The sequence below is a fragment of the Orycteropus afer genome, unplaced genomic scaffold (assembly GCF_000298275.1).
Source record: "Orycteropus afer afer isolate SDZICR_OR568_19922 unplaced genomic scaffold, OryAfe1.0 scaffold00136, whole genome shotgun sequence".
NCBI classification, from domain to species: domain Eukaryota; kingdom Metazoa; phylum Chordata; class Mammalia; order Tubulidentata; family Orycteropodidae; genus Orycteropus; species Orycteropus afer.
Window position 1 is genome coordinate 6,367,334 of NW_006921723.1, and position 14,511 is coordinate 6,381,844.

Sequence of the window (14,511 nt, forward strand, 5' to 3'; positions counted from 1 at the left end):
AGTTCAAATCCACCAGCTGCTCCACAGAAGGAAGATGGGGCATTCTACTTCTGTAAAGATTTACAGCCTCAAAAACCCAGCAGGGGTCACTATGAGTTGGAATCGACTCGATGGCAGTGAGTTTTTGTTTTTTTTTTTTTTAAATAAAGAGAGAGACACTTTGAGAAGGCAACCAGTCACCCTTCAAAAATGAGGTTTCAGCAAATACTGTCTGATCCCTACTTAAATGAAGTATGTAGAATAAACCTGTTACTGTCAAGTTGGTTCTGACTCATGGTGACCCTATAGCACAGAGCAGAACTTCCCCCACAGGGTTTCCAAGTCTGTAAATCTGTATGGAAGCAGACTACCTCATCTTTCTCCCTTGGAGTTGTTGGTGGATTTGAACCACCACCCTTTTGGTTCACAGCCAAGTGCTTAACCACTGCACCAGCAAGGCTCCTGTATCCAGAATAGGCGGATGCATAGAGACAAAAGTTTATTAGTGGCTAATGGAGGAGGAGGAAGGGAAAGAGGGACTCATGGCTTGAGGGACATTGAGCTTTGGTTAATACCATTGCCATCGAGTTGGTTCTGACTCATAGTGACCTCCATTGTGTTTCCAAGGCTGTAAATCTTTAAGGGTGTAGATTACCTCATTTTCCTCTCATGGAGCAACTCATGGGTTTGAACCACAGGCCTTCTGGTTAGCAGCCAAATGCCTTACCTATTACACTACCAGAGCTCCATTTAAGGGGATGGAAATATTTGAAACCAATAGTGATGGTGGTTACACAACATGATGAACGTGATTAATGATGCTGAATCGTACATATGAAAAAGATTGAAATGGAGAATGTCTTGTTATATATATTGTGGTTGGTGCTGTCAAATTGTTTTTGACTTGTGACAACTGCTTGTGATAAAGTTAAACTGACCCGTAGAGATGTCTAGGCTGGTGCCCCTGCAGAGGTGCTGCTGGGTTCAAACTGAAAATCTTTTTGTCAGCAGCTGAGCACTTCACTGTGTGCCATCAGGGCTTTTTTTTTTTTTTTTTTTTTTTTTCCTATAGATACGCCATGATTAAAAGAGGAAGAAAGAAAGAGACAGAGAGGGAGAGGGGCCGGGAGGGAGGGAGACCAGGAGGGAAGAAAGAGAGAGAGAAGGAAGGAAGGACCCTGGGGAGAGGGAAGAAGAAATTGAGAGGTCATTTTTTGGTCTGGTAGTCTGGCAGTCTATAAACATGTGTACCCCTCACCCAGTGGGCCCCTGAGCCAGAATCTAGCCCTGACATGCGGGTACCCACTGTAGCTTCATTTATAATCTTAAAAAAAAAAAAAGAAAGAGGAAAGAAAAGAAGGGAAAGGAGGAGGGAGGGAGGGAGCAGGAAGGGAGGGAGGGAGGGAAAGAGGGAGGAAATACTTTTAATAATTTAAAACTTTAATAATTGAAACCATTATTCCACGGACACATCTCCATGGGGAATGATGGACTCATCCTGGAATGGCAGGGGACGATGCAGCAGCTGGAAGTTCAGGCAGACGTTAGGTGAGGCCATCACAGAACTGGAGGTATGGTTGTATCCATTTTGTAGAAAACCCTATTTCTTTCTTTCTTTTTTTAATACGTGATTGGGTGAAAGCTTACAGAGCAGCTTCATTTTCGATACAACAGTTCATACATTTTGTTTCATGACTTTGGTTGCCATCCCCATGATGTAACAGCTCTCTTCCCACCTCTTCCCTGTGGTTACCTTTTCCCTGTGTCCTTTCTTCCTATGCATTCCTGCGCTCTGAGCTTCCTGGCTATGCAAATGGTGCCCTTCTGATCTCCCATGGTTGAGTGTTCTAAGGAGTGTACCTACTTGATGTAAATGTTCACCTCATTTGCCTGTCTGTTGTTTGGCTGGAAGCCACAGGAGTGAGTTAAATTCTAGGCCCGAAGAGTAACTAGGGGCCAGAGCATCAGGGATGTCACCAGTCTCTCAGACCAGTAAGCCTGTTTGGTTTTTCTTTCTTTTTTTTTTTTTGTATGATTTTGAGTTTTGTTCCACATCCTTCTCCCACTCTATCCAGGATCTCCTGCACTGCTCCCTTTCCGAGTGGTTGACAGTGGTAGCCAGGCACCATCTAGTTCTTCTGGTCTTAGGGTCATGTAGGCTGAGGTTCCCATGGTCCACTAGCCCTTGGAGAAAACCCTATTTCTGTGTACTTCTAGATTCATCTGTGACTAGAAATATCTGAAAAATTCTGACCCAAACTTTGCAGTAGTCACACTTGGAGAAGCTGCTCGGGTCAGTGAGGAGGGGTCTCTTTGTTGCTATACACAGTAGCTTTTCCCTTAATTCTTCACATCAAAAACCTATTATCTCTGAAATTAAAATTTATAAAAGCTTAACCTAGAGAAAGCAAATATGGGGGTTGTCTGCTCCTGTGCCATGGCCATGGGGCACCCTCAGGCTGCCCGGCAGGTCCCAAAGTCCTGCTCAGAGCTCCAGGATCTTCCATCCACCCCTGCTCTGTCCTGCCAGGCCTGCAACCCTCACCTCTGACCAGGTGCAGGAGGTGCCTAACCCTGACAGCCCACCACCATCACATGCACAGGTGAGAAGGAGAGGATGCTGTCCAGGTCTCCAGTTTCAGAAGGAGATGAGGAAGCAGCTGCCTTTTGAGCATCTGCACATGACACAGTGTGAGGCAATCCCATCCCCTGTCCCTTCCCCAGCCCTGCTCCTGGGGGACCTGAAGGCCCCTGACCAGCTGCAGAGCCATCCCCAAAAGGACTTGAACAACTGCCTCTCCACATCTGTCCTTGCTGGGCGGAGATGCTGGTTTCCATTCTCTTTGGCCAGAGGCACTGGCAGCTTGTGGGGGCTGGGCCCTCCTCTCCTGCATCCAGGGTGAGGCTATACCTCCCAGGCTGCTCTGCAGCTTGGCTGGCCATGCCATGTCACCCTGGGCAGTAGGCTATACTTGGAAGCAAGAGAGGCACTGCTAAGCGTGGCCAGGATGGAAAAAGCTCAGAGCCCTGAAGAAGGCAGTCCCTGACAGCAGCAGGAGTCTCAGCAAACTGTGAGAACTTCAACCTTAGGACCCCACTCTACTGAGCAGAGACTGGGAAGGCTCCGTGTGTGACAACACTGAGGTGTGGCATGGTTGCCTCAGTCAGCACACCCTGCGCTCACACCCATCTCACCACCCTACAAGGGGGAGCTGAATTTCCCAGGCTGCCCTGCAGTTAGGCTGGCCACAACAGGAAACCCTGGGACTGCTGCAGGGCAGGAAGGCCCAGACTGTGGGCCTCAGTCTCAGTGTCCCAGTCACATCTGTCCCAGATGAGGGCCCCTCCATCCAATGTGGACCCAGATAGAATCATGATCTGCTGTGTCTCCCAGGGAGGGGGTCGAAGCCAGAGGCTGGTGACAGGGTGAGTGTTCCCCGAAGTTCCAGTCTGCTCCCATGTCACAGCAGCCTATTGCACTTTGATGCAAACTCAGCACAAAACAAAAGCCGGTGCCCAGTCTGGACGCCTCAAGCCGCCTCTCACTGTCCTCCATGCTGCCCCTCAGGCACAAAAGCAACTGAGACAGTGTCACATGGCCAGATACTAAGCACTGCCTGGGAATTCTGAGAGGGGTGGTGAAGCCCCTCCATGCTTTGACACCTTTTTCCCCTTCCACCTGACAAAGGCTCATTGTTACCCAGGAGAGACATTAACCGGGTCTGGCACTTGTTGCACTGGCACTTTAAGAAGAGGGTGAGATGGGAAAGCAGTTGTCAGTTGCCATCCAGTCAGCTCAGAACAAAACACTGTCCAGTCCCGCAGCATCTTCACAATTTGGGGGATGCTTGAGTCCATTTTTGCGGCCACTGTGCACACAGTGCCTTCCAGGCTGGGGAGCTCATCTTCCAGCACTATGTCTGCTGTGATCTATGCAGTTTTCATTGGCTGATTTTTGGAACTAGATCACCAGACCTTTCTTCCTAGTCTGTCTTAGACTGGAAGCTGTGCTGAAACCTGCCCACCGTGGCTGACCCTGCTGGTGTTTGAAATACTGGTGGCAGAGCTTCCAGCCTTGCAGCAACATGCAAACTACACAGGACGACACACAGACAGACAGGTGAGTGGTGGTGGGATGCAGGAGGCCCCACACTGGGACCTGTCCTGGGTCTTCTGGGCTGAGGCTATGCCTAGAGGTAGCTGAGGTCTTCCTGTCTCTGTAGGGGGACCCCAGAACTGCAGGCTCCCTAGAGTCCTCCAGGAGAAATGGCCAGTGCCCCCCTCTGTGGGCCTGCTGGTGGTACCTAGGGGTGGGTGAGCAGGGACCCTGCCCTCGATGGAGAGAAGCAAGGGCCAGGAGATGGGTGCTGGGGGGTGCTGGACCAGGCCTTTCTCACAGCCAGTGCTGAGTGGGGTCAGGCCAGATCCACAGAGATGTTTTCTATTTCAAAATAAAATGTGATGGTGTCGAAATAGGAAATATCTCCAGCAGCACCTCAAACACTAGCAGTAGTTGGCAGGGTAGGGTCACGGCTATATTTCTTCTGGTTGGTGATGTTCTCTATATGTATTTTCCAAATTTTCTTCAATAAAACTACTTAAAAAAAATATATATATATATGTTTTCTACTGCTTGGGGCAGCCCTTTGAGGGTGAGGGACAAGGAGCAGGAGGAGGCAGGCAGTGGTCAGGATGGCCTGGCCTCAGATAGCCTCTCCCAGGCAGGCTGGCCTCAAAGCCCAGCAAGTAGAGGTTCTGCACATCACATGTGCACCTTAGAGGCCTGTGACAAAGGCTCCAGTGCCTGCAAATCTCACTCAAATGTCCCCTTCTGGTTCCATGAATCCAACTGTTTAGTGTCAGGCCAGGCTACAGTGGGTCAGGTTTGCCCTTTCCAGGCCAGTGGTGTGGGCTCAGCTCATGAGACGCTGAGGAGAGGGGTGATCTCAAAGTGTGCTTACAACTGCAGGGATCCCAGAGACTTGATTGAAGCCCAAGGGTTACAAAGGAAAGAATCAGACAGAGGAAAGTGAGGATGATCATTCCAGACACTAGGGGAAGAAAGATGGATGGATGGAAGGAAGGACAGATGGGTAGGAGAGTGGCTGGGGGAGAGGGTGAATGTATAGATCACTGAGTGCATGGATAGATGGATGAATGGGTGGATGGGTGGGTGGATGATGTCTTAGACTGGGCTCTCTAGAAAAGCAAAACCAATGGGACACACACACACACATATAGTTGTTGTTGTTGTTAGGTGCCTGTGGTAGTTATGTTTGTGTGTCAACTTGGCTGGGCCTGGTTGAGTGGCTGGGCAGTTGGATGTAGTATTCCCCATGATGAGACTGACAATCAACTCCATGGTGGGATCTACCACAAGCAGCTAAGTAGCTACCTTTGGGATGTGGTCTGCTTCCCATATTTAAGGAGAAATCTTGGGAATGGTCTCTAGTCTATGGCATGCTTGGGCCCTGCATGTAGCTGTGTCATTGTTCAGCAGCCTGCTATGCTCTGCCAACTTTGGGACTTACAATGGACTTAAGTTAATGGCCTGCCATATGGTTTGGTAACATCGGGACTGTGCCCTTTTACTTGTCAACCTTGGGGCTTCTCAGCCTCAGCAGCCAACAGCTGTCTGAGTGAAGAAACACCTCTAGCTCCAGTGGGCCGGGAGCAGGAGGCAGAGTTGGACCCCAAGGTTAAGGGGCTTTCACCCAGCCCCTAGAGCCTGGCACTCTGAACTTGGACTTAAAGCCTCCAAATTGTAAGAATAAACTCCTGTTTGTTAAGATCATCCCCTTTGTGGTATATTCTTGTCAGAACGGCACTAAGGAACCAGAAGAGTGCCACTGAGTCGATCTCGACTCCTAACAACCCTGTGTATGAGAGAACAGAACACTGTCCAGTTCTGTGCCATCACCTCCCCATCTTCTGACACTGTATCAGACTGTTTCACTGTTCTTCATAAAGTTTTCCAGTAATACATCAGACAGTGTTTCACTGCTAGTCATAAGGTTTTCAGTGGCCCATTTTTTCAGAAGTGGATGGCCCCATCCTTCTTCCCAGTCTATCTTAGTCTGGAAGCTCCACTAAAACCTGCCCACCATGGGTGGCATAGCCTCACAGTAACACACAAGCCACCACAGTACAACAAACTGACAGATGAGTGATGGGTAATAGACATCTCTCTCTCTCTCTCTCTCTCTCTCTCTATATATATATATATATATATAGAGAGAGAGAGAGAGAGAGAGAGAGTTTATCTCAGGGAATTGGCTCACACAGTTGTTGAGGCTGTCAAGTTCAAAGTTCATGGAGGCTTCTCCTCACTCATGCAGCTGCAGGGGCTGATGAATTTAAGATCAGCAGGTAAAATGGCAAATTGTTGGCTCACAAGCTGCCAAGGCAATAATTCTAAGATCAGCAGGCAATGCAACAGGTCACTGGTTCAGCTCCAAGAATCAGAGATCATGATGAGCTAGATGCGGGGTCCAGATTCTACAGAAAGCCAGAGAATGTTAACTGGATCTCTCTATAGATATCAGAAGCAGGCCACATTCCTGAGGAAATTCTCTTTCAACTGATTGGCTGCTCATAGAACATGTCTTTATGGAGGTGATTATGTTATATCAGATCTCATCATGTGGGATGACTCCATCACAACAGCTTAAACAACTTAAAATATGGTCCAGCCAAGTTGACACACAGCCTTAACACTCACAGATGGATAGATGAATGGTTGGTGGATGGAAGGATGGATGAATGGATTGATGGATGGATAGAATGGATAGGTGGGTAGGGGATACAAGTTCCATCTCAGAGATTCAGAAGAGCTAGGTTTGAGTGGGAGAGTACACAGGGGTTTAGGCTGCTTTAGCGTTAATCAGAGCAGAGAGATAGAAGCGGAGCTGCCTTTGGGGGTGTCCTGCAAGTACCCATGTCCCAGGACTGTCCACAACCCCCTCTCAGACACCTCCTCTCTCTTCCAAGGTTAGTGACCTTGGAAAGTCACTTGCAACCTGAAGAGTTGCCCTATGCCGTCAGGCTGCTGGCCTACACTGGGCCAGGCCCTCAGTGAGCAGAATCTGGCAGCCAGATGTGAGCCGGCACTAATGAGCCCAGTCTGCTGGCCACTAATTGGCAGAGGCTTTGGGCGCCAGTGACACTTGGAACTAGAGACAGGATAGACAGGAGGCCCCCAGCCCCAGGTTTGGGTGGCCCAGGCACTGTGAGCCAGGCCAGTGGGAGGCAGGGGTGCCCAGCATATTCAGGGTGGCCCACTCCCAAGTCTAAATGTTTGGTGGTATCCTAAGGGTACCTACCCAGTGGCCACCCACATCCCCTCAGGGCCCCGGCGGCTCTTCTGAGGTGATGGAAGGTGGAGGTAGGGTGGGAGGGGGACTGATGTTGGAGTGCAGCTGTTAGAGCCGAAAGGAGAGGGAACTGTCCTCACAACACAGAAACAGTCACCCCTCAGAACAGCCGGGTGGCGCACTCTGCCCTGGGAGGGATGGAGTTACAACCAGTTTGCCTATAAACTCGCTCAAGCAATTTATGAGACCCCGCCAGCATGGTGGGGTGGGGCTGTGCTGGGTGGGGGTGGGGGGCTGCACACTAAAGCTGGGTGAGGGACAATGACCTCCCTGTCATCACAAACACGACCTTTGCAGCTGGTGAGGCTCCCTGTAAACCCACAGCTCCAGCACTGAACTGGCTTCTTCTGTTGCATGGCACCTGCCTTCCATGTAGAAGATGATGGACACCTGTGGGTGCTGAAAGGGCATCCACCCTGAAATAAGCATGCCCCTCAGAGCTGAGCAGACACAGGGGTGTTCTTAGGGTAGCGGGAGTTTCATGCCAGTGCTTGGTGGGAGTGGGCCGGGACAGAGAGTTGAGGCAGCTGTTCCCAGGCACCTGAGAACCACGGGGTGAAATTTCTGCCCTGGGGGAAGCTCTAACTGGCACAACATCACGTCGGCTGTGGATCATAAACCAGGCTGATTTTCTCCATGGCCACATGGTGTCCCCACCCTCCTCCCCCTCAAGAATACCAATGCTGTCTTAATGGGCAGCTTTGAGAGTCCTGCTGCCTCCTTCCATCTGGCTAGGACCATGGGATAGAACCAACCCTCAGTCAAATTAGACAATTGTCAGGAGGACAGAGCCTTGGGGAGCCCAAAGCCAGGCCCTGAGCTTGGCCTTGGCCTTGAGCCTCCAAGGCCCTACAGCAAACTCAGAAAGGGACTACAGGACCAACCTCTTCCCAGATATTGGGACTCTGGGGTGGTGGGTGGGCAGGTCCCTTCATTACTGGGGATTATTTCTTCCACGTGCAGACAAAACTAATTGATTGATACTGCTTCCCGGGGCCATTCTGCTGGGCATGTGGTCCTTTAACAGCTATGGCAAGGGGCTCTGGTAGCATAGTGCCTAAGGCACTTGACTGCTAACCAGAAGGCTGGTGGTTTAAACCCAATAGCCACTCCTCGGAAGGAAGGTTGGGCAATCTACTTCTGTAGTGATACTGCCTCAGCAACCCAAAGAGGGGTCGCTATGAGTTGGGGCCGACTCGACGGCACATAACAACAACAACTATGGCATCCTAGGAGCTCTGGTGGTGTAATGCCTGAGGCATTTGACTGCTAACCAGAAGGCTGGTGGTTCAAACCCACCAGCTACTCCTTGGAAGGAAGGTTGGACAATCTACTTCTGTGGTGATACCACTTCAGAAATCTACTCAACAGTAGTGCATTTGGTTTGGGAGTTTGGTTTGGATTTTTTGGAACAGCTATGCCTGCCTTGGAGTGTTGGGGAGCTGGGGTACCAAACCCAGGAAAAGTGAACAACACTTAAAGAAAGAAGATTCTGGAAAGACTCAGCCGGCTTTGCCCAGTTTCATGGCTGAGTACTCAGCAAACTAGGCCTATGATTGTTCGCTGCCATCGTGTTGATTCCAACTCACGTGACCCCATGTGACAGAGCAGAACTGCCCCATAGGATTTTCTTGGCAGTAATCTTTATAGAAGTAGACTGCCAAGTCTTTCATCTGCAGAGCCACTGGGTTCAAACCACCAACCTTTCAACTAGTAGCTGAGTGCTTAACCATTGTGCCTCCAGGGGTCCTGGCAAGCTGGAACTAGCAAGAATCATCATCATCATCATCATAAATAAAAACCTGTTGCTATTAAATAGATTATGACTTACAGTGACCCATATGCTAAAGAGTAGAATTGCTCCATGGAGTCTCTTGGCTGTGACCTTTCAGAAGCAGATTGTCAGGCCTTTCTTCCAAGGCACCTCTGCATGGGTTCACACCATCAACCCTCTGGTGAGTAGTCAAGCACTTGACATTTTGCACCACTGAGGACCTAATTCACGGGGCCATAACGGGCTGAGAACAAATGAGCTCCGTGCCCCAGTCCTGGTGGGATTAACTTGGAGGTTGAGGAGGAGCCAGCCTGGGAGGATGGGGCCAGGTGTTGACGTGTACAGTATGAATGGACACAGGTGAAAGGCAAACATGTGTGTTGTTATAGGACAGGATGCATGGAGCCTCAGGGTGGCCCCTGCTGAACGAGTCAAAGCTTTACTTAAACATGTGTTCCTTCCTCTCCTCTTTCCCTCGTGCAAATGCCAAATATGCCCAGCCAGCCCCAGGATGCTCAGAGCACAACCATATGCTCATGACCCAGGAGCATGCCACTGACACACAATCCCCTCCACTCAGCATTGTGATATTACCTCTCATTGGTGGCCACTTTCAGGGCCCATGTCTAGAAACCTTAAGAGCATGTTCCTGCTGATTCTGCTTGGAGTGTTTTGCAACAATGACAACATACTAGCAAAGCCTAAGGGTCCAAGTTCATGGGCCTCTTGTGACGTAAGCAGTCTGGAACCTCAAAACACACACATCCTCCTTATTATCTGTCAACAGGATTGAAATGTGTTCCCCCCCAAATATCTGTCAACTTGGCTGGGCCATGATTCTCAGTAGTTTGGCAGTTATATATATGTAATCATCCTCTATGATGTGATCTGACTTGATCAGCCAATCATTTCTAAGGGGATTAGTGTGGATGCCTCACCTACACCCTTACTCAGGTCACAGCCCTAATCGATGTAAGGGGAGTCTTTCTGGGGTGCAACCTGCATCATCTTTTGTCTTACAAGAGATAAAAGGAGAGAGAAGCCAGCAGAGAAGGAGAGACCTGACAACCACCAAGAAAGAAGGACTTGGAGCAGAACATGTCCTTTTGACTCAGGGTCCCTGTGCTGAGAACCTCCTAGACCCAGAGGAAGATTGATACCAAGACACATTAGATCTCTAAGGGACACTGGGCCCACAAATATTAAAGGAGACAAGGGCCTTCCCCCTAAACCAACAGAAAGAGAAAGCCTTCCCCTAGAGCTGGTATGAGTTTGGACTTCTAGCCTCTGAAACTGTGAGGGAATAAATTACTGTTTGTTAAAGCCATCCACTTGTGGTATTACTCTTATAGTAGCACTAGATAACTAAAATACCATACCTAGTCCCTAAAGCAGCCTGCCAAGGACATATGTTCCCCAAAATGTTGGATCCTAAAATCTTAGAAGTGCCCACCGTGACATTTAACAATGGTTCTTGGCTGTGTAACATCTGTGGACACAATGTACCACATGTCTTACTGCATGTTTATACACACTACTATATGTCTGTACTATGCATTCATATGACTTGTTTATAGCACATGCCTATACCACATACCTGTACAGCACATCCATATCACACATCTATACCTCACATCACCACTTGTCTGTACCACACATCTGTACATGTGACTATACCATCTCTCTGTAACACATGTCTAAACCTCAAACTCTACATCTATATCATGTGTCTATACCACATGACTCTGCTATAGGTCTGCACCACATGTCTATACCACACGACTTTGATAATGCCTACTGGTGGTTTAAGGAGCTCTGGTGGCACAGTGCCTGATGCATTTGACTGCTAAAACTAGAAGGCTGGTGGTTCAAACCCACTAGCCACTCCACAGAAGGGAGATGGGGCAATCTAATTCCATAAAGATTTACCACCTCGGAAACACAATGGGGGTTGCTATGAGTTGAAATCAATTAGATGGCAGTGAGTTTGGTTTTGTTTTTTGGTACTAGTGGTTTAGAAGAGCAGGCATGACATAGAGGGGGCCACAGGTGCGAGGATGCCAGGGGTTCTGGAAGGAAGAGATCTGGAAAGAATTTCTGGATGAGGGAAGGAGCTGGACTGAAGGATGATGCTGAACATAAGAGGGTGAGGAACTATTCAGATAAATACTATGTTCCCAAGACCACCTCTGCCCTCCTAAAAATCAAATAAGCTTGTTCCCAGAAAGCTTCCTTTCTATTTCTTAACAAGCAGAAAACAAGCCCAGGGTCTAAATGCCTGGTGTGCCCTAGTGAGGGACCTCTGAGAGCCTGGAGCCCTTCATGGGAACAGACTGGACTCCACCCCTCCTTCCTTGCTCTCAGACCTCAGCATATCATAACCTGGTGATTTCTGAACACATTGCTGTGGACTTGGCCTGACTGCACAACAGGCCAGACACACAAAGAAGTATCTGGCTCAACTGGGACTGTCTTGAAACCACAGTGCCACTGGACCATAGGCCACTGGATGCTGCCTTGTGCCAGCATGTAGAGGTCTACTGACAGGAAGAGGGGTCCCTAACCTCCAGCCTGAGCAGGAACATGTGCACCTTGGGAGAGGGCAAGCAGTGTGGAGGCCTTTGCTGGGTGTCTACTCTGTGATTGAGAGCCAGGGCTATTGAGGCAGGGCGTGGGGAATGGGGAATCCCCTAGGACTTCCTGGAGGAGCTTGGCCTCCAAGGACAGGGGGTCTGCATTCAAAAGGGATATTCTGAGTTCCAGCTATTGGGTCAAGAACATCGCCACTCCAGCCTGGACCTGTGATTGGTGTTTAGTTCCTTCCCTTAGCACAAAACCAAAACCAAACTCACTGCCCTCAAGTCAGATCTGACTCATAGTGACCCCTCCTTGGGTTTCTGAGGTGGTATCACTAAGGAAGTAGATTGCCCAGTCTTCCTTCTGAGGAGTGGCTGGTGGGTTTGAACAACCAGCCTTCTGGTTAGCAGTCAAGTGCCTTAGCCACTGCGCCACCAGAGCTCCCTCCGTTAGCACAGGGAAATGTATTTCTTCACCCCACAAACAATGACTCCGTTGGCCAGAGAGGGCAGCTCTCTGGGGCAGGCCCACATTGGGCTGCCTTGGTTGGTCCTAAGGCTAGGCCTCTGCTTGGGATCCAGGGCTCATCAAGATGCCTGTGAGGTGGCTTGCCCTCCTCTGTTTGAGTCTCACAATGCAGAGAGAGCTGATGACTCAGAGGCCCTGTCCCTGAAAGCTCCTCTGAGGCACACTGAGGACAATGGTTGCCTTGCCTAGATTGTTACATAGGGGACAGCCATCCTTGAAAAGGCCTCAGCAGACCTCACTGCTGAAAGGGGGCAGATGTGTGGGCTAAGGATAAGGGGTCTTGAGGCCTAGGGGACAGCCTGCTAGCCTGCCTGGGAGACATCCCAAGAGCTGTAGAATCCTGTGCCCTTAAAGCTTCCAGAAGACCTGATGTCATAGAGTGGCCCAGGAGGGAGCTACTTTTCTTTCCGTGACGTCCCAAGGAGGATGCTGCAGACATGCTGAATCCACACATATTAGATTCTCCAGCTGTGATTTTCGACAATGGGTCTGGGCTCTGCAAGGCAGGCCTGTCGGGAGAGATTGGACCCCGCCATGTCATCAGCACTGTCGTGGGGCATCCAAAATTCAAGATGTCTTCGGCTGGAGCCAACCAGAAGAATTATTTTGTGGGAGAGGAAGCGCTATACAAGTATGAGAACTTAAACCTGCAGTACCCCATTGAGCGTGGCCTGATCACAAGCTGGGACGACATAGAGAAGCTCTGGAACCATCTTTTTGAGTGGGAGCTGGGTGTGAAGCCCAGCGACCGACCCGTGCTCATGACCGAGCCATCCTTGAACCTCCGGGAGAACCGTGAGAAGATGGCAGAGATCATGTTTGAGACCTTCAACGTGCCTGCCTTCTACCTATCAGACCAGGCAGTGTTGGCACTCTATGCCTCTGCCTGTGTCACAGGCCTGGTGGTGGACAGTGGGGATGGTGTCACTTGCACGGTTCCCATCTTCGAGGGCTACTCCCTGCCACATGCGGTCACCAAGCTCTATGTGGCAGGGAAGGACATCACAGAGCATCTCACCCGGCTCCTCCTGGCCAGTGGCCACACCTTTCCGTGCATGCTGTATAGTGCCCTGGTGAACGATATCAAGGAGAAGCTGTGCTATGTGGCCTTGGAGCCAGACAAGGAGCTGTGCAAGAGGCCAGAGGAGGTCCTAAAAGAGTATAAGCTACCAGATGGGAACATCATCCACCTTGGGCATCAGCTCTACCAGGCCCCTGAGGCCCTCTTTGTGCCTGACCAGCTGGAAGTGCACAGCCCAGGACTCCCCAAAATGGTTTCCAGCAGCATCATGAAATGTGATGCCGAAATCCAGAAGATGCTCTTTGGGGAGATCGTGCTGTCTGGGGGAAGCACGCTGCTCCCCGGGCTCGATGACCGACTCCTGAGGGAGCTGGAGCAGTTGGCTTCCAAGGGGATCCCCATCAAGATCACGGCCCCCCCTGACCGGTGGTTCTCCACGTGGATCGGAGCCTCCATCGTCACCTCACTGAGCAGCTTCAAGCAGATGTGGGTCACCGTGGCGGATTTCAAGGAGTTTGGGGCATCTGTGGTACAGAGGAGGTGCTTTTAGGGGGGCCTGGGCATGGGGCACCCCAAGGAGGCTTCAATGGTGGGCCTCTAGGGGAAATGGAGTCACCAGTTGGCTTCATCAGGATGTTCAATAAAAGGAAAAACAGTGGGAGCGTTCAGCCATTTTGGATTTTGGTTTATTCTTAGTGGCACCAGAATTAATTTCTGACCTTGACAGTGAATCTTTTTCAGGAGATTCTACCTCCTCGAGCCCCTCCAACATACCTTTGTTTATCGTCTTTTCCTAGAAAGCCCTGGGATGAGTTGAGGCTGTGCCCTCCTGCAGAGCTTATAGTAAAAGCAGATGCCTGGGCCTCATGCTCAGAGGTTTGATTCAGTAGGGACCCTGGAATCTATATTTTAAACAGTATCTTAGGTGTGCCTGAAGGACCCAGTGTCCAGGAAACAGAGTTAACAAGGAGGGGAGCGGAGGGGAGGGGAGGGGAGGAATAAAAGAAGGATGTTACCCTGTTCTTCCAAACCAAAACCAAACTCACCACCATTGAGTCGATTCTGACTCGTAGTGACCCCCATTGTGTTTCCAAAGCTGTAAATCTTCATGGAAGCAGTCTCCCCATCTTTTGGCTAGCAGCCAAATGTGTTAACCTCTACACCACCAGAATTCCTCACCCTGTTCTTAGGGCTCAGCAAATCTCACTGCCCCAGAGCTTTCCCTCTTGTGTTATAAGACCAGATGGTTAAACAGGACT

At 50.0% G+C, this 14,511-nt stretch overlaps 1 protein-coding gene across 1 annotated transcript; it reads left to right on the forward strand.

Annotated features, from left to right (window-relative positions):
• Nucleotides 1-12,668: 12,668 nt before the first annotated feature.
• Nucleotides 12,669-13,802, forward strand: ACTRT2 (actin related protein T2). The gene has a single exon (XM_007945438.1). The coding sequence runs from the start codon at nucleotides 12,669-12,671 to the stop codon at nucleotides 13,800-13,802; it is 1,134 nt and encodes a 377-aa protein (XP_007943629.1).
• The last annotated feature ends 709 nt before the right edge of the window (nucleotides 13,803-14,511 follow it).